Here is a 17,206-nt window from a genome sequence, read left to right as displayed (position 1 = left end):
TCTTTGTCACCTCGTCCTCGACCTGAGTGGGAAAGACGGCACGTCAGCGCCACAGCCACTAAATGACGAAAAAGAATCGCTTCTGCGAGGAGAAAAAGTGAGCAGCGGGGAAGGGGCACCCACCTCCATGTCCTCCAACGCATCCTGTTGGGATATGCACCGCAAAACGTTCTTCTTGCTGCTCTCCTGCAGCTCGCCGGCCAGCAGGAGCTCGTCCAAGATATAATAAGCTTTGGTGAAAGAAAAGATGATGTCGAGCTCGCAGACATTGCCGTAGTACTTGTCCATTTGTTCGACATAGCGGTGGATAATTTCGAGCGTGATCAGTTCGTTGTCCTCGGAGGAGCAACCGGCGATAAAGAATAGCGACGCATATCGGCGGTAGACGATTTTGGTGTCTAGCAACCAAGTTAGCCAGCGGGCGAAGATGCAACATTCGAGAGGCACCTGCCCTTATACTCGAGGAAGTTGCACATCCGCGTCCGCCTCGCTAGAACGAGCTGTGAGACGTCCTTGACAATTTTGGCCTTGTCCTTGGGGGACAACGTGGTAAACCATTTGGCCAAGCGCTGTGATTGAGTGAGCTTCGTTGCAGTCGACCGAGAAAAGGACAAATGGACTGACCACTTTGCCTTGCCGAGAAAGGAGAATTAGGTAGCTGCCATCATTCCAATTAGCTTGAGCAAGTAACCGGATGCGGATTGCGACCTTACTTGATAGCCATGATGAAGGAAGGAAGCCACCCTTCTCTGGCAGTTGAACGTCGGGCGGTGGAGGTGGGGAGTGAGCTCAATGACCGGGCTCGTCGTCAGTGCATTGTGCTGCTCAATTCACAGGTCGGCCACGACATTTCCCCTTGAGGCCTGAGGAACGGATTAATTTTAGCGCACGGGCCCTCTGTTGGCGGGGTCTGAGGGGGCAGGGCCGGGCACCTGAACGAGCTCGAATCACCTACCTGCCAACGGTGCAACCCAATTCTTCCACTCAACGTCTCCATCTCTTCCACTTGCAAGTTGAAAGAAAGCGCAAACGACGGCAAAATTCAAATCTCGCCAGTATACTGCGGATGGAATTGGACCCGCTCTGTTAACTTTCAAAAGCCGTGCTCGGCCGTTCTCAACGACGGCACCTCACAATGCTACCGCTTCCCTGGCTGGGGTTCGGGCTCAAAGTCTCCATCGGATGTTGATTGAGCCGCGAAGGCGGCCACGGAGTGCCCGAGAACTGCCCGCCTGGACCTCCCCACGCTCAGTAAACATCCGATTAGACGGTGGTCAATATCAAATCATCTCGGTTGGTCATCCCGCGGTTCGCATTTAGAGTATTTAGAGTGAGAGTGACCTTCAAGTGGGAGGACCTGGTTACATATTTCGTCCGATCTGTACCTCAGCCAATCTACCCCAGCCTCGCAGTGCCTTAAACCACTCTGGAGCACCCGCGATACACGTTCTGTGGCCCCTGGTTCCGTGCTGTCTAACGCGCCGCGGGCAAGCTGACCTGAGGGAGGCGGGGCTCTCATGAATCATTATTAATTACTGGCAACGCTCTGAACGTCCAACCCCACCGAGGAAGGGCGGCGCTTACCACTCGAAATTTCTCTCCTTTGCGCATGACCGAGGAATAGTTTACATAGCGCATCACCCGTCTGTATATACCTACCTATCAACTGTAGGCATATACCAATCATGGCCAAGTTAATCCTGAGCACCGGGTACCTCACACTTGACCCCCCGTCGCGACCCGTGCTGACTGGTTGATTGCCATTGCAGGAACATCGTCTCAGGCGGCCCCTCCATCATCCGCAAACCCGGCGCATTCCGATCCAATCTTGAACTTACGAATTCGCTGCGAAGCAACTTCCTTGCTGCGCAAGGAGACAATGCGGTCGAAATAGCCCATGGTAACGGTGTCGCAAACGGTACCGGCAACGGCAGCGCTAATGGTGTCAACCTCCACCTCGAGACCGGCGGGCGCCCGCCCACATCGCTCTGGACGGCGGAGAAAGATGGAGTATTGTACGTGCCCGCAATTGATCAAGGAGACCATGGCCTACAGGAGGAGCCTGCGCAATACGACATCACAGCCAAGCTCTTCTTTCTCCCTGGCGCGCCTGTGTCACAGCGGTCGCAATATGCAAAGGAAGCGCTGGAACACGTATTGAGGGAGTTACGGGCTCCGTCTGTGGACCTGCTCATCGTCTCCTTTCCGGGCATGTCCTTCGAGGGCGACTGCGAGTGGGAAGCCGACAGGAAAAACGCAACCCAGGGCAGTGACGTGGATGAAATCGCGACGTGGCCGGCCGTTGAAGAACTTCATCGTGCTGGGCTCGCAAAACGACTTGGCCTGGCCGAATTCGGCAGCGAGAAGCTTTCTCACTTTCTCCAGGAGGTCCAAATTCGGCCCGCGGTCAACCAGATCAACCTCAAGAACTGTTGTAATGTCCCGCCGCCGCTGGCGAAGCTGGCAAAGGAACAGAATATCGATCTGTTAGTACACAGCGACTGCACCGATATCCTTCCCAAGGGGACGTTGAGGGAGCTTCTTGGACAAGGCCTAGGTGGGGCCGGACTGCTCGCCGACCCGGGGACGGGCGCCGGCGGGCTGCAGGGAGATCTCACCCCGGAATGGGTGATAAAGTACACGGCTGTCGTCCGGGACCGGGGAGTAATTGAGAACAAGGGCTACTTTGCAGGCGCCCAACTGGTAAACGAATAAGCGACTGGGGTTGCTAGGCAGGCGGCACATAGTCGAGGAGTTTGGGTTAAAGGCGGGCCTTCGACATCCTGGTTTTTGGAATCGAAATTTGGATCTGATATCGACCGCCTAAGCGTTGCATTTGCATTTCACAGACAGCATGCATACACATGAATCAAGCGAGATATTTTCTGCTGTGTCGAGATCTTGAATATTAGCTGTCTTTTCGCCTCTTTCACTACCCCAGCATGCTCCTCTTACGCCCACGCATCCTGACATCCTCCAGTTTTATCAACACTGAGGATGCCTTTTTGAATGTGGATTTGTAAGACTCTAGTAAAGTGGCAAACAGCCTCTCGGCTCTTGGATGTGTGCTCGCGAACGCTCTCTCGAGCACGTAGAGATCGACGGCCCTATCCTCGTCAGACATGCTTTGCGTTGCCAGCCCGAAGTCAATGAGAACCACATCCCCCTCAACCGATCCTGCCTTGCCCTCGTCCCCGGGGGCTCCATCAACTGGGTTGAATCCCCTTGGCCTCAACATCATGTTGCTCGTCGTCAAGTCCCCATGCACCACCCCGGTCTTGTGCAAAGCTCCGATGGCAGCGCCAATCCGCTTCATCAGGTCGACAATAGGCGTCTCGTCCGCCACCTGGGGTATTTCTGCGCCTTCTTCAGGCCTATCGCCAAGCCACTCGTTGATTCCCACCCTCACGGGAATACCCTCGATCCACTCCATCATCATCCACCCGGCCGCGGGGTCCATGGCGTAGACCGCGGGGACGGGCACGCCCTCGCGCCAGCATCTCTCAAGGACCTTGGCTTCCGAGGAGAGGCGCGCCTTGGTCAGCCGCGCATCGAGAACCGGGTGGCGGTAGGGCTTCGGCGGGCGATATTTGAGCGCGCATGGCCGGTCGCGCGTGAGGTGTGTCGTCTTGTAGAGGCGGCCCTCGGCGCCCTGTGTGATCAACGTTGGCGGGGTTGACGCGGGGTAGGTGAGGACTTTTGGCGGGGGGAACTGCGCGTCGTCGGCGGCCGCCATGATCAGGGTGGGAGGTCTCAGAGAAATGACCGGACGTGATCGGGGGCGTGGTTCGAGTTATTGGATGGCCATGCCAGGTTTGATGTTTCTACCACGAATGATGCAGCCGATTGGTGCCAAATGGTCGGATTCATGTCCTGCCCTTCAAAAAGACCCCGCAGAAAGTGGGATACCCGCCTCCGCTGTGGCAGACAGTGGTGCTAGGCGGCAACCACGGCAATGGTGTGTAGGTACCTAATTTCACAACTCGCGGCGCATAATGCGGCTCCCAAAAAATGGGCAACTTGATAAAAGGCTTTTCCATCCGGACTCAACCTTCTTTCTCCAACTGTCATCTCCCAACTTGTCTCAAATTCCTCATATTCGCGGAATCCCAATACCCTCAGCTGGCGCTCATACCCCGCAGCATGTCTGAATACCTACCCCGCCGTTACACAAGATAGGTGGCAATGGCGGCGCTTCATTCAAGTCCGAATAGAAAAGGTGTTCCAAAGTCAAGTAGCTAACACGGTAAAGTGCAAGTGCCTTCTACACCTCTCCACCACCTTCCATTCAAGACACATATTGTTGGATTACCCAGATGCTGATGCAAACAAGGAAAAAGTGGTGGCTGCCCGCTTGCGATGCCGCTGTCGCCGAGACCCCTGTCCGGCGAGTGCTGCCGCGGGCGGCCAATTTAGTCACAGCGGCTGTTAGTTAGTGAGGGGCGAATTCAACAGGTCCCTTCCGGTGGCTGGTTCCTTACACTAGCTTCATACACTACTTCTTGCCCTGCATCGGAATGCAGGGGTGAAACCACTCGTGGACACACAAAACCCCAGACATGCGATCTATTCTTATTGAGCAGCAGCAGCGTCGGCCACTTGCTACAGGCTGCTATGCCTAAACGAAGCTCCCAGGCTCTCTATCATGACCGAATCGACCTCCTGGCAGTGGATCCTTGTCCTCTCCCTCACCGCTCTTCTCCTCTCCCTGGCCGTGCTCGCCCAGGTCGCCAACCGTTTTGCAAAGGCATACCGGGATGCGCCGAGCGAGGTTTCCACCTTCCTGGATGTCATCGACAGTTCCATCGCCGAAAACGAGTCATACGATCGCGATATCACAAAGCTCCAGCGGGTAGAGGACAAACTCCGGCTAAGCCGGCTCCTGCGGGATATTCAGAGAGGGGGAGATGCGCTGCGAGAGGAATTGAACGCTTTGGTGGTTGGAGGGGATGAACCCCACCTGCAAATCAGTGCTCGCATGTGGTGGGCGAGCCACCGGTTGAGGCTGGAGGAAAAGGTGCGACGGCTCGATTTGCTCAGGATGCGCTTTCTCGTTGTCCATATGGGCATTATCGCCGGCACGGCAACCGAGGCGGCCACAAAGAAGGATTCCGGCCCACGGGACCCGGAGAAGTCCGTGGCCGTTCCACTTACACCACGGCCGGGCCTACCAAAAGCCCTGGTCGACGGTATCAAGTCGAAGCCCCCACTACGGCGATTGACCGTTCAAACGCCGGGACACCAAGAGAGTCTTGAAGGGACTCATCGCAAGGGCTGGGCCGGAGTGGTGTTGGAGCTGCAAAAGAGCCCACTTCTCCGGGAAAGGCATGCAAGTATCGAGTTGGCCATGTCACGATCACCATGAAGGTGGCCGATCCCCTTGCCTTCCCTCGGTGCGCTGGACGACCGAAGATCCGAACGCCCCCGCTGCCCTCCTGAGGAGGCACGACTACTAACGAGACGATGACGCCCATGACGCTACGTGTTTACGACTCCAGTGCATTATGTTTGCATGATAAGGGTCTTGTTGGATTGCAAAAAGAGGATGGACGATGCATTTGCTTTTCTGGCGACCACGATTCTGTATCGAGTTTTGTCACTTCACCAGAGATACCCCTATCCCTTTCACGATAGCTATGTATTTAATTACTCTACATACATCCCTGCTGCCCCTACACCTGTCTTTTCTCTACTTACGTCCGAATGAACACCCGTACAGATCATGGCGGATATGCATATCATCACTACTAAGCGGCGTTCGGCGCCGGGCGGTCTTGGGTCGAACTGGCCATGAGGCCGATCTGTATTTCTAATGCTGAATCTGGCGATGGGTCATTGATAGCTAATAGTCTTGCCTTAATCATTTTCTAATGCGCCGCATCGGGTCCCAGTGCATTCTTCTCACCGACTACTCCTGTGTCAGCCCACCATCTAAAGACATATCAGCCCAGACATAGATAGGACAGGACTTACCATCCAAAGCCACCAAGAAGCGGCTTACGCAATTGTAGCAAGCAACCTATACAGCACCATCAGTATACGACTAGTCACCACCAATATGACAACAGGCACAGAAAGCATGGAACCCACCGTCGCCGTGATCTCCACGATTTCCTTCTCCCCAAACATCTCCCGTAGTTTCGCAAACGTCTCGTCCCGCACCTGCACATTCCGCGTCATCTCCTCGGCATAGCAAACCACGGCCCACTGCTGGGCCGTCAGGCCCTCCGGGACGGGGTCCTCGAGCCTAAGCTCCTCCTCGCGCCGGACCGCCTCCATGCCCAGCTTGCTCACGCCGCCCTGCTCGGCCAGCGGCGCGTGGTGCGCCCACTCGTACCAGGCGCGGTTGACCACGGCGACGCGCGAGATGGCGATCTCGCGCAGGTCCGCCGCCAGCCCCGTGCGCGTCCGCACCGCCCCCAGAAACGAGTTCCACCCGTCCGCCACCGCCGGCGCGTGCAGCAGCGCCAGGTCCAGCGGCTGCAGCGGCCGGGGCGCCCGCCGCGCTTGGATGCGCGAGACGATGGCTGCCTCCTCGGCGGAGGACGGCTCGGGTGGGTTGGGCACGTAGGGGATGCGCATCTTGCGGGTTTGCGTTGGGGTTGGGGTTGCGGTTTGGTGTTGTGGTTCTTGGGTACTGGTTAGTGCTTTTTGGGGGGGTGATAGAGAGGGTAGCAGGGGCGATGTAGTGAGGATATTGGAGGGGTATGTGTCAGGAGGAGGACCGACAACTTACTGAGTATATTCCTGATTTGGGACAGGAGTGATAGGGATGGACGAAGTCTGGAGGTGAGAAACATCGGCGGAGTGACTGGGTTGTGGTGGTCTTTTCTTCGCCGATCCAAACTACCTGCCTAGCTATGACACACACTGGAGAAGCCGTGTCATCCTACCCAATGCTCATCTCTCCACTCTCCCGGGCTACCCCGATCGTCGGGCCGGACGAGGTGTGCGGGGGCCTCGGAATGTGGACTCGGGAACCAAACTAAAGCCGGGACCTTGATTATCCCGGGCGCATGTTGTGGAGATGTTAAATCTGTAAGTCGGTGGTTTTATTCAACCTGATTGTCATTACCTTCTAAGATCGATATTACGCTGCGTCCCCACACCATAAATAACTTTCTCTGCTCTGTTGTCGCCTCCGTCCGGGAGGGCAGCAGTTCCAAATACTCCCCAACACGCTCGTTTAAATGGCCCCGGGTTTAGAGAAGTTGATGACATATTTATCATCGCCGACAAAAAAGCAAATCTGTGCCGTTTTTGAACCCCCACAACGCCTAGCCGGTTATTGGGCTAGTAGGAAAACGTGAAAAAAAGACGGAACCAGAAAGATAAGATATACAAAGAAAGAAAGGGAATCGAGGCCCCACGCCGAACGGCCGGTCATTTAGGGGCACATCTCGTGCCACCAGGGGTCTGTAGCACCCCGAAGCGTGCTATGTGTCCACCGCAGAAATAATGGGTGGAGGATGGACCCCGTTGGCCTTGGACGCAACAGTGCCGTTAGCAATGGGGTCGTTGGCCTCCTTCTCGGGTGTCCCCACTGGCGTCTTGTCCGGCGTTGTTTTCCGCGTCAAGCTTGATGTCTCCGGCTCTTCCGGTATGGTTGCAAATTTAGCCAGGACCTGCTTCAATGCCGGCCGGCGAATCGGTTTGCTGAGGAACTCGTTCATGCCAGACTCCATGCATTCTTTGACGTTGCTCTCTTCGGAGAAAGCAGTCAAGGCGACAATGGGAGCCGAATACTCCATCTTTCGAATCAGGCGTGTCGACTGGAGCCCATCCAAGTTGGGCATTTGGATGTCCATGAAGATAACGTCAAAGTGCTGGTTGTTTTCCATGTTGACCTTGACGAGGTCATATGCCTCCCGGCCATCCCTGGCAATGGTGACATCGTACACGTCCTCCAGTTTCAATAGCCTGCTGACAACCTCGATGTTGGTTGAGTTGTCATCAGCAACCAAAACCCGCAATTTCCCTTGGCCAGATTTGCTGGCCATGGCCCGGTCGATTGCGGCCAGCTGGTCCTCCTTGCTTAATCGGCGGTTTGGGTTCGTCGCAAAAAATGGCTGACTGAGGCCAACAAGTCGCGGCTGCTGGTCAAGTACGGTGGGTGGGGGAGGTTGATGCTGGATTTCTATAGACGTCCGCTGGACCAAATTCCGCACGTCGCCCTCGGTGGAGCCCACACTAGGCGGCCGGGATTTCATGCTGCTTGACGCTGTGCTAGAGGTGCGATCCTTGACGTATTTGAGAGGAATCTGCATGGTAAAGGTCGTCCCCACGCCAGGCGTACTCTTGAGCGAGATATGGCCTCCCATCAGGGTAGCAAGTTGAGAGCAAATGCTCAAGCCAAGGCCGGTCCCGCCATACTTCTTGCTCAGCCCAAGGTCACCCTGGACAAATGGCTCAAAGATCTTTTGCTGCATATGGCCAGGAATGCCAGGCCCTGTGTCCTCGACTTCAAACTCAAAAAGGTATGTCTTCGCATTCGGAGGCGGGGGTGTCGGTGAGCGTTCTCTGATGTGGATATGTGGACCAGCTTTCACTTCCATGGGGTTGATGGAGAGGGCAGTTCCTCCGTTGACCGATGAGAGCGGCATATGACCACCCTTGGAGCTTGCCGAGGTCGTCGATCCGGACCCCATCCTGTGCCGCGTACGGCCCGCCCGATTAGAGCCTGTCTTAGAAAGCGACGACGTCCTGCTATCGTCGCTCGGTTGTTCCACCTCCCCGACGCAGCGTATCCTCAGATTGACCTTCCCTCCCGGTGGCGTAAATTTCAGACTGTTGCTGACAAGGTTGATGATGACCTGGAGAATACGGTGGTGATCACCCCAAAGGCACATGTCCTTGAGTCTGCCGACCCCCGGGGGACCCAAAGCTGGGAGTCTCCTGTCCATGCTGGACCGCCTGTCTATACCGGGGTTGGCATCAGAGACGAAGCTCACCGTAAAACCGGTCTTGCTTTCATGAACCTGCTTGTCGAAAATGGCCAAAATGTGCGACCGAATGTCGCCGAGGCGGAACTCGCGCTCCTCAAGACTGACTTGCTGTCCCATCTGGTTCTTGGAAAAGCTCAGCAGGTCTTCAAGGAGATGAAGCAAAAGATCGCCTGATTTGTAGACGGTCTTGAGAGACTGTTTTATCCGCTGTACATCCTCCTCCTCCATGCAGACCGCGCACATGCCCATGATGCCATTGAGGGGCGTTTTCAGCTCGTGCGAAATGTTGGCAATGAAAAGCGTCTTGCTCTCGTTGGCCGCTTCGGCAGCCTTCTTGCTGATCTCCAGCTCTTTTGTCCGTTCAGCCACCTTTTCGTCGAGGGATGTGTACTGCTTGAGCAGTTCCTCCGTCATCTCGTTGAAGGTTTGGGTGAGCTCCGTCAATTCGTCTGTCACGTAATGTTTCCCGTCCTCGACTTTGGCGGGTATTTTGAACTGACGACGCCCTGGCTCGACCGCCACGCCTTCTCGTAGCTTAGCCTTGCGTCGTTTGCGTATCTTTCGACGGATCTTAGCCAGCATCCCCTTCTCAGAAGATCTCCCGGATGTCGTCCCACCCGAGCTCGGGTTCTCCTCATCAAAGACGTCGTCTTCGTCATCCTCGTAGCCTGGGGGATCCACGGAATTTTTGGTGGCGATCCTCAAACGCCTGATTGGCATGACACTCCAATGGGCAAATGGGAAGACAAGCAAAAGAATTAGACCGAGGGTCCCAAAGACACACCCTAAAAGGATGCTCCGGAGTGTCTGGATCGGCTGGTAAGCCTCGCTCTGGTCCTTTTCGACCACGATAGCCCAAGACACCAGTGAGCTCTGCGGTCGAGCAACGCCTACGGCTACCGAGTATCCTTGCTCATTCTTCGCCGAGAGCCTGCTGGTGGCGTTGTTTGGGCTGCCCAGCGATGTTAGCTATTTCATACTCGACCATGGTCTCACGGGGGTTACATGGAGCCACCGGATGCCAAAAAGAAGGTAAAAGGGGGGATGTGTTAACATACTTGGGGTTTTGACTACTGAGGACATTGAGCACGGCCGGATACTGATGCAGCGGGAATGCGTCGCTGTACTTACCAGACCCAAAGCTTCGTTGATTGTGTCGATCCCGTTGGCCAGCTGCCGGCTGCGGTGGGAGAAGAAATTGTACTTCCTGTTCCCGGAATTCCTCGAGTGGCGGCACCCAAGTCCTATTACTTGCAGCCACGGGAGCGCTAAAATGATTCCAGGGGTTGACGGAACCAACGAACAGCACAATTCCGGTGTTGCCCAGGCCTTCGACGGACGTTTGAACTTCGACCAGTGTTTTTGAGTTCGCGACTAGCGTCATGTAGCCGAGAGTATAGTCCTTATTTTTCACGTCGCGGACAGGAATGGTGATGGAGAGGAGGGCAAACGTCGAGTTGATAACCAATGGTCCAAGCAGGACCCCCGCCTTCTCGCTGCCGTTTCCTAAGGAAACCCCCGGGAACACGGCGGCAGAGAAGGCATTGGTGTCGGGCATGACCTCACTGGGACGGCCGAGGTCGCGGTAGGTGATGTTGGGATAGAGTGACGGTGGGAAGCCATGTTCGGGATCTCCGAGATGTACTTGGGAGCCATTGGGGGCCGTGTACGGCAACAAAATGCTGCCAGATTCCGTGGCCCCATGACCGGTTATGCTGAAGAGGCCCCTTGAGTCTCCGGTCGTGTTTCGCGAGTACAGGCGAGCTTGCAGCAAGCCGGAGAAGCCGGTACGAGCGAGCGCGCTCTCAATGTCGTCCTGGGCTCCCTCCCAGGGGTCCTCATCGGTTCTGTTGTTAACTTGGGAAGCGTAGAACTTGGTGAAGGCATCCTGTAACAACAAGCGTGTCGAGATGGTTTGGCAGGCCGTTTGGATCAGGTTGATCTCAGAGGCGATCCTAGCGGCCTTGAGAGAAGCAGTCAAGGACAAGCCGTCAGACTCGACACCTGCCACAAAACTGTTCACAAACACCCAGACGGGGATAGAAACGACGGCAAGGGCAACCCCAACGGCGAGTATCACGACCGCTGCGAGCTGTTCCCGGATCGCGATCCTCATCTTCAAGTAGACCGAACGGCGGAGTCGAAGCGGGATCGCCGCGTCCGAGGCATATTCTTTCTTGTCGCGACCAAAACAAGGTGCAACGGCGCTTTCAGGCCGATTATCAGAAAACCAACTGGCTGTCTTGTCGGTGGTTCGATCGCCGAGAATGGATTCGGCGCTGTCCGGGCCCGAGCAATGATCGAAGGCTCTACCCACTCATGGGTACTCCTCCGACCTTGTGAATTCGACAGCGACAAATTTCGTCCGTTCTAGGCCCGGGATTCGCAACCACCGCCGCTGCCGCTGCTGTCGTGCAAGGCTGGGCTTGGCGTATGCTGTTCAGATTCAGCCACGCGAAGAACAGACGATGCCACGAGTGGCTTGGTTGCGACGGGAGGTTGACAGTCCGGGCTATGGTGTCGCGAATTGTTGCACGCCGCAAAAACGCACGTCGTTCCGCAAAGGCCGAAAAGGTTCTGGCCAAGGGAAGATCTGTGGGTTCGGAGAGAAACGCATCCGGGGAACACGGCGAAACCGAAGAGGACATCGAATGGTGCCTTTGCTCCAGTAGGCTGGGGAACCTGGTCCAATTCGTCAGCCCAAAAAGGCCAAGAAAGCTAAGATAGATCTAGAACACGCCCGGCTGGGTTTGATTTCGCGAGCCCCACTCGATAATTCGCGATCGAACGAACACCCTCCAAGTTTCCCGATCGAATGGCTGCAATGGGATACCCCCGGTGGTCAGATAAGGGGCAGTCTGCCTTTCTCCGTCTTTAGCTATCCTCTTTCGTCCCTACACAGTAGTTTGACGAATGATTGCGTCGAGGAGGGATTGTTTCGGTGTGTAAAATTCGTTTCATTTGTCAATTTGGCTTTTGCGTGCATGATGCAGTGGTGGGCAATACGTTCCCCATGTACTTACTTGTATGTACAAGTGCGGGTAATTTTCGCGACGGACCGATGCGATGCGTTCGAAAGTTGGCCAGTGTCTCAGTGTCGTGAATCGAGTTAGGACTAGTTCATCCCAACTGACGAGTGAATCATCAATTGTCGGGGACAATCACTTTCGGTTATGGTTGAGGCATGTTGCTTGGTTTTACTTGTATCATTCATAAATCGTAAATTTGAACAAAAGGAAAGGTCATTACAAGTCGTAGTGTATGTACATGTACATAGTTTCGAATCCTCCGTTTCCCATGGTATCATGTTTTTTTTTGTTTCCGTTATCCGGGCCAACCTCCCTGGCCATTGCCTCATTCAACTCCGTGTAGCAAGCCTGTCGGAACACCGAGACGCCGCACTTCCCCAACAACTGTTGAAACCCCTTCCTATGCACCACGATCCTAAGACCGACTAAACATCAACGGCACCAAGGCACTCTGGCTCTCCAGACTGCGGTGGTCGGGCGCGATGGCCACGTTGGCCATACTCCGCCCAAAGAGGCCTTCCCGAAGCCGGTGGCTCACGCTTGACGACGACCCGCAGCTCAGCCCGCTGTAGTGTTGTGCGGGCAGGTTCATGCCGAGGTTGAGCGCCGACAGGCTGGCGACCACAGCAGCCGAGCCCTTGTCGCGAGGGTCGCCTCCGTCGCCCTTCCGCTTGGAAAACTCGCGGGACAGCTTCGTGATGACGGCTTGCTTGGCTCGCTGGAGCGCCGAGGAGCGGGCTGCTGCCTCCTCGGCCTCGGCGAGCATGTCTGCCTCGATGGAGCGCTGCGTCGGAGAGAGGCCGTCGTCCAACCGGGGCGAGGACTCCGGCGTGCTTAGCAATGGGCCGAATCTGGCTGATGCGTCGTATACCGTTGGCTGCAACATGACAGGGAGCGGGTCGGGATTCAGGATGGGCACGCTGATGTCCATCTTTGGCCGCGGTGTCTCGGGCGGGGTATAAGCCTCGTCGTCCGTGCCAATGACTTCGGGCATGAATGGCACCTCGGGTACTTCTTCCGACCGGTGTCGGCGATGGCGGCGGTGACGCCGTGGTGAATCCCGGCTGGAAGAATGCCGATCGCTGGTGTCGTCACTGCGAGAGTGTTTGTGGTGGCTCCGGCTGCTCTGGTGGCGATGGCCACCGCTGTGGCGCTCACTCCTCCGGCCCTCGCTCTTGCGTTCATCTTCGTGTTCACGTACTTCATAATCTTCGTCATGTTTGCGGGAACTCCTGCGCTCCTCTTCACGTTCATGGACTTCGTCTTCTTCATCATGTTTGCGCGATCTCCTACGCATGCGACGTTTCTTGAGCTTCGTGGTGAACCCCTGGCTTGCCTGTCTCGCCGCTTCGATATCCGAGGCCAAGCCGCCATCGTCATCTATCCTGCCTCCAGCCGAGTTGGGCCGTGAGGGACCCTGTCTCCCTCCGGCTGAATTAGGACGCGAGGCTCCATGGGCGGCGGCAGTAACCCCCATCGCCCATTCCTCAACGCCCGCCTCGAAATTGTCGACGTCGTTGGCACCGCCGAATACCATGCCCTCCAAGTCAACTTCGAACAGCTCCCGGCTGGCCGCGGTTGCAGCTGCCGACGAGGCCGGGAGATGCTCGTCCTCTACCGAGCTCGCGACTGCGGATCCTGAGGTATTCGACCTCGACGTCCCAGGCCTACAGTCGCTGGCGCCTACCGACCGGCGCGACCACGAATCGCTGGTCTCGGCCTCGGTCAGTGGAGCGAGCGCCTCGTCCCAACTGCCGCCCTTGATGAGCGCCACGTTCTCAAAGTCGAATTCGCGTACCGTGTTCTTGTGGCTTGAGACGAGGCCGCGCAACTGATCGACGTTCATGGTAGCATTGCGCACCGACATGGACCGGAGCCGCGGCATGATGAGCGGCCTGCGGAAAGGCCGCGGCGGCAGCGGGGACATGGGACTGGTGACCTCATTGAAGAGCTTCCTAGAGCTGCGTGGAGGGGCGAAAAGGGGATCTCCAGAAAGAGCAATAGGGCAAGGTCCCCTGCGTCCCAGCCAAGTAAACGAAAGCTTGTCAAGCCGCGGCGCGAAGCTCCGGATGTAGTCGTCGATTACCTTGAGGTGGTCCAGGCCGGGAGACGGGCCGTAGAAATCCCAGGATTCGACCGAGATGTAGAGTTTCCGAATCTGGCGCCATCGCACCGATGCGGAAGGGAGCGCACCGAGTCCCGGGGCGTGGCGGAGGTAGGTAAACGCGGAAGCGTGCACCCCCGACAGAGTGAGCTTCGAGAGCTTGGTAAGTGGCGCGCGCTCCAACGAGATGCGTAGGCTCATCAGCGCATAGTCCACAATGCCCCGACGGTACCGCTCCGTGGGGTTTTGCCCTGGTGTCTTAATGGTGAGGTGCCGCATGTTGGTCATGTGCTTCATGGCATTGATGAAGGAAGCCACGTGGGTGGCCGCGTGGAAGAGAGGCGGGTACTGCTGCGTCAAGATCTCGCCCAGCTCCGAGTTGCCGTATTTGGGTCTTGTCGCGCCGGACTCGGCGGATGTGTGGGGGTTGTAAAGAAAGCATATCACTTCGCCAGTCTGAGGGTGGATGAGAGGAGGTAGGAAGGTGGCGTTGGAATGGGGGAAGGAGAATGTGAGGTGCTCGATGTGGTGCCCGATCCTCGACAGGGCGTCTATCCGGCTGGCCTTGGTCAGGCTGTTTGCCGAAAATGTTAGGTTGGTTCGTAGGAATAATCTCTTGGTGACCAGATTGCAACAGGCCGAGTTGGCCAGTCTAACTGCGCAGATGTCCTCCTTCGGCAGTAGCTCGAAGAGTCTCTCGCGAATGGTGCCGTTTTGCCACAGGCAGTAGAATGCTTGTGGGTTGGTCGCCATGGTGCTTGCATGTCGTGAAGGCGACGGACTAGATGGAAATGTGCCTCTTGTGTGTGAAGAACTGATGCGCTGACCTGCAAGGACGACTTGTAGAGTGGCCTCCGATGTGGGTTTATTGAAGTGTGAATATTGTGCTTGTGTTGTTGAGGCTAAGCCGTCTCCCTAGGAGCAATTCAAGAGGCGGGACACAGACTCGACGCTATTGACAATTCATAAAAAGAGATGTGAAATAATGACTTTCAATAATGCTGGACGGGAGAGCACTGAGGGTACCGCCAGGGAGCCACGAACTATGAAGAAATGATGCCGGAGAAATCAGGAGAGGGAGAGGGGAAAACCTCGATCAGGGCATCGACATCGACAACACCGAAGAGGGGACCCGTTATATTGAGTCACAAATCACCCTGTGTGCCACGGAAGACCATGGCCAGGACCTCTGTCCTCCTTCCCTCCCCCCTTTCCCCCTTGCTTTCCCTTGCGCGATTTCGAGATGGAGCGGCAGTCCCTCCGCCATGGTCGCCCCAGACCGTTGAGGGCCAACAACGACTGGTGATGGGTGACTCACTAGCTTCATGCACCTCGCAGCCGTAGTGCAGGAGTGCAGGTTCGGCACGCAGGAGCAGGTCCGGGTTCAAGAGCAGGGAATGGCCGGTCGCCGCGTCCGCGCCCGACGTGGCGGACCGCGCCGGGCCTCTTGAATGGTCGGAGGGCGGACCTCTTGCATGGCACCAATGCGGCCGTCTGCAGCCGTCTCAAGACCAACTTTTCCCATCCAGTGAGAATGAATGAAACAGGAAACATTCTGCAAGGAGTGCAGGAGAGGGGCTGCGGGGAAAGACAGGGGGAAGCGCTATCGATAAACGGTGAGGCGGGAGAAGCGGACAGAAGCCACGCTTTTTGGACGGTCGACCAATGAAGAGACGTGTAAGGGAGCGAGAAGGTCGATGATTGGGTCTTGGCCGCCACGCGGCGCGAGACACGCGCGACTGCCACACGAAACTGGCGCGATGTCGATCCACAGCCGATCACATAAAGATTAAGCGCCCCTTCGTCTTGGGCGGAGACGACAGGTTGATGTTCAATTTGAAGATGTGCCCGTCCGGTTTCTGTCGACCTTACGGTTCTCCGGGTCCCGGCCCCCTTCGTCCCCGTGCTTCCTCGAAGGGCCCTCAGAGGCTTTGGAGGGGTAAGAGGGGTGCACGGGGCTCAATCACACAACATGGAGCAACTGTCGGACGCGTCGTCGGTCTATCCCACTAACCATCCACTTGCCTTTGCTTTCTTCTCCACTCCCTTTGCCCCCGCCCACCCTCACCTCTCCCTTGATTTCCAGACCGCAAAAGCTACCATAGCTTTGCGGCGATTACAAGTAAATCTCTCACCGATCGCTCCCCTCCTCACCGCCATTGATAGGCCCAGAACACACGCCCGATGAAACATACCAAAAGCGGAAATGCAAATGGCGCATTCCGGCAATCATTGGTCAATATCATGTTTTTTTATTGGACTCGGCAATGCTTTGGCCCATCCTGCACCCCACACTGTTCGAGTCCCTGCTCAAAAAAGTAACTCGTACCATACTGCATGCCGAGATTGTCGATTATGACGATGTCTAGGGACCCAGAAAAAGGAGATGCGGGCCCTTCCCTGGCGGATGGAAAATGATTCCGCCGGTCCCAAGGCCCGAAGGCGATCCCCCCCAAACAGCTCATGCCCATGTCCTTACGAGTATCTTGCTCCTCCCCCTCTTCGCCGACCGCCATTTCTCCGGGTTTGGTGATGAGAGCCCTGTGGCGGCAAAGGGAGGAGGGGGCCCAGGAGGAAGTGGCGGTTGTGCAAATCCCGTCCTCCCGTTCCTGTCATCGTATTGCTTGTTGGGCCGTCTCCCGCTGTGGTCTCCTCTGTTGCCGGCGAAGCTGATGTGGCCAGTCCGCGCGTTCTTTTGCACAGGCGGACGAATGAACTCCTCTGCCTCGTCGTCATCGTCGGCTTCCTCGAAAAAGATGTGCCTCTTGGGGACCATGCTCTTCCCAAGATCAGGTCGTTCGGATGAGGCCGAGCCGGCGGAGGCTTCGAAGTCTATCGCCATCTCTGATGAGGCCTGGTCCTGGTACCGGTCACAATTCGCTTGACTCCATATCTCCCAAACCCCCTCTTTTGTTTTCTGCGGGTTCAGCCCACACGCGGGGCCGTAATGGCCCTGGCGGCCGCAGCAGTAGCAAAATACCGGAAGCGAACGGACCTTGCGGACCGTGTTCGGGTTGAACGTGAAGCTCCTCCAGAGCTCAGTGACAAGACGTGTCGACATGGTCGCGCGACTGGCAAAAGACGCACTCCATATCCTCTAGCGGTAACGCTAGCTTCTCGGTGCAATA

At 56.5% G+C, this 17,206-nt stretch overlaps 8 protein-coding genes across 8 annotated transcripts in view; 2 read left to right on the top strand and 6 right to left on the bottom strand.

Moving 5' to 3' along the window:
* Positions 1-58: 58 nt before the first annotated feature.
* Positions 59-724, bottom strand: CHGG_00518 (uncharacterized protein; the record flags this gene model as incomplete). The annotated part of the gene is made up of 5 exons (XM_001219738.1): positions 59-82; positions 169-447; positions 498-569; positions 625-658; positions 714-724. The coding sequence occupies 5 exons, from the start codon at positions 722-724 to the stop codon at positions 59-61; spliced, it is 420 nt and encodes a 139-aa protein (XP_001219739.1).
* A 961-nt stretch (positions 725-1,685) lies between these two features.
* Positions 1,686-2,715, top strand: CHGG_00517 (uncharacterized protein; the record flags this gene model as incomplete). The annotated part of the gene is made up of 2 exons (XM_001219737.1): positions 1,686-1,711; positions 1,770-2,715. 2 exons carry the CDS (start codon positions 1,686-1,688, stop codon positions 2,713-2,715), a joined length of 972 nt encoding a protein of 323 aa, XP_001219738.1.
* A 217-nt stretch (positions 2,716-2,932) lies between these two features.
* On the bottom strand, positions 2,933-3,736 carry CHGG_00516 (uncharacterized protein; the record flags this gene model as incomplete). The annotated part of the gene is made up of 1 exon (XM_001219736.1): positions 2,933-3,736. The coding sequence occupies one exon, from the start codon at positions 3,734-3,736 to the stop codon at positions 2,933-2,935; it is 804 nt and encodes a 267-aa protein (XP_001219737.1).
* Positions 3,737-4,645: 909 nt separating this feature from the next.
* On the top strand, positions 4,646-5,365 carry CHGG_00515 (uncharacterized protein; the record flags this gene model as incomplete). The annotated part of the gene is made up of 1 exon (XM_001219735.1): positions 4,646-5,365. The coding sequence occupies one exon, from the start codon at positions 4,646-4,648 to the stop codon at positions 5,363-5,365; it is 720 nt and encodes a 239-aa protein (XP_001219736.1).
* Positions 5,366-5,747: 382 nt separating this feature from the next.
* Positions 5,748-6,582, bottom strand: CHGG_00514 (uncharacterized protein; the record flags this gene model as incomplete). Its single annotated transcript, XM_001219734.1, has 3 exons — positions 5,748-5,821; positions 5,974-6,019; positions 6,091-6,582. 3 exons carry the CDS (start codon positions 6,580-6,582, stop codon positions 5,748-5,750), a joined length of 612 nt encoding a protein of 203 aa, XP_001219735.1.
* Positions 6,583-7,436: 854 nt separating this feature from the next.
* CHGG_00513 (uncharacterized protein) lies at positions 7,437-11,061 on the bottom strand (the record flags this gene model as incomplete). The annotated part of the gene is made up of 2 exons (XM_001219733.1): positions 7,437-9,897; positions 10,004-11,061. The coding sequence occupies 2 exons, from the start codon at positions 11,059-11,061 to the stop codon at positions 7,437-7,439; spliced, it is 3,519 nt and encodes a 1,172-aa protein (XP_001219734.1).
* A 1,328-nt stretch (positions 11,062-12,389) lies between these two features.
* On the bottom strand, positions 12,390-14,831 carry CHGG_00512 (uncharacterized protein; the record flags this gene model as incomplete). Its single annotated transcript, XM_001219732.1, has 1 exon — positions 12,390-14,831. The coding sequence occupies one exon, from the start codon at positions 14,829-14,831 to the stop codon at positions 12,390-12,392; it is 2,442 nt and encodes an 813-aa protein (XP_001219733.1).
* Positions 14,832-16,539: 1,708 nt separating this feature from the next.
* CHGG_00511 (uncharacterized protein) overlaps positions 16,540-17,206 on the bottom strand; it is a gene marked incomplete at both ends in the record, with an annotated part of 2,017 nt that continues 1,350 nt past the window's right edge. Inside the window, one exon of the mRNA XM_001219731.1 lies at positions 16,540-17,031. Coding sequence (XP_001219732.1) covers positions 16,540-17,031 — 492 coding nt within the window. The remainder of the gene's footprint in view (positions 17,032-17,206) is intronic.

This window comes from Chaetomium globosum, genomic scaffold (genome assembly GCF_000143365.1).
Source record: "Chaetomium globosum CBS 148.51 scaffold_1 genomic scaffold, whole genome shotgun sequence".
Lineage (NCBI taxonomy): Eukaryota > Fungi > Ascomycota > Sordariomycetes > Sordariales > Chaetomiaceae > Chaetomium > Chaetomium globosum.
The sequence above is the reverse complement of the archived record's forward strand: the minus strand, read 5'-3'. Positions and strand labels throughout refer to the sequence as shown.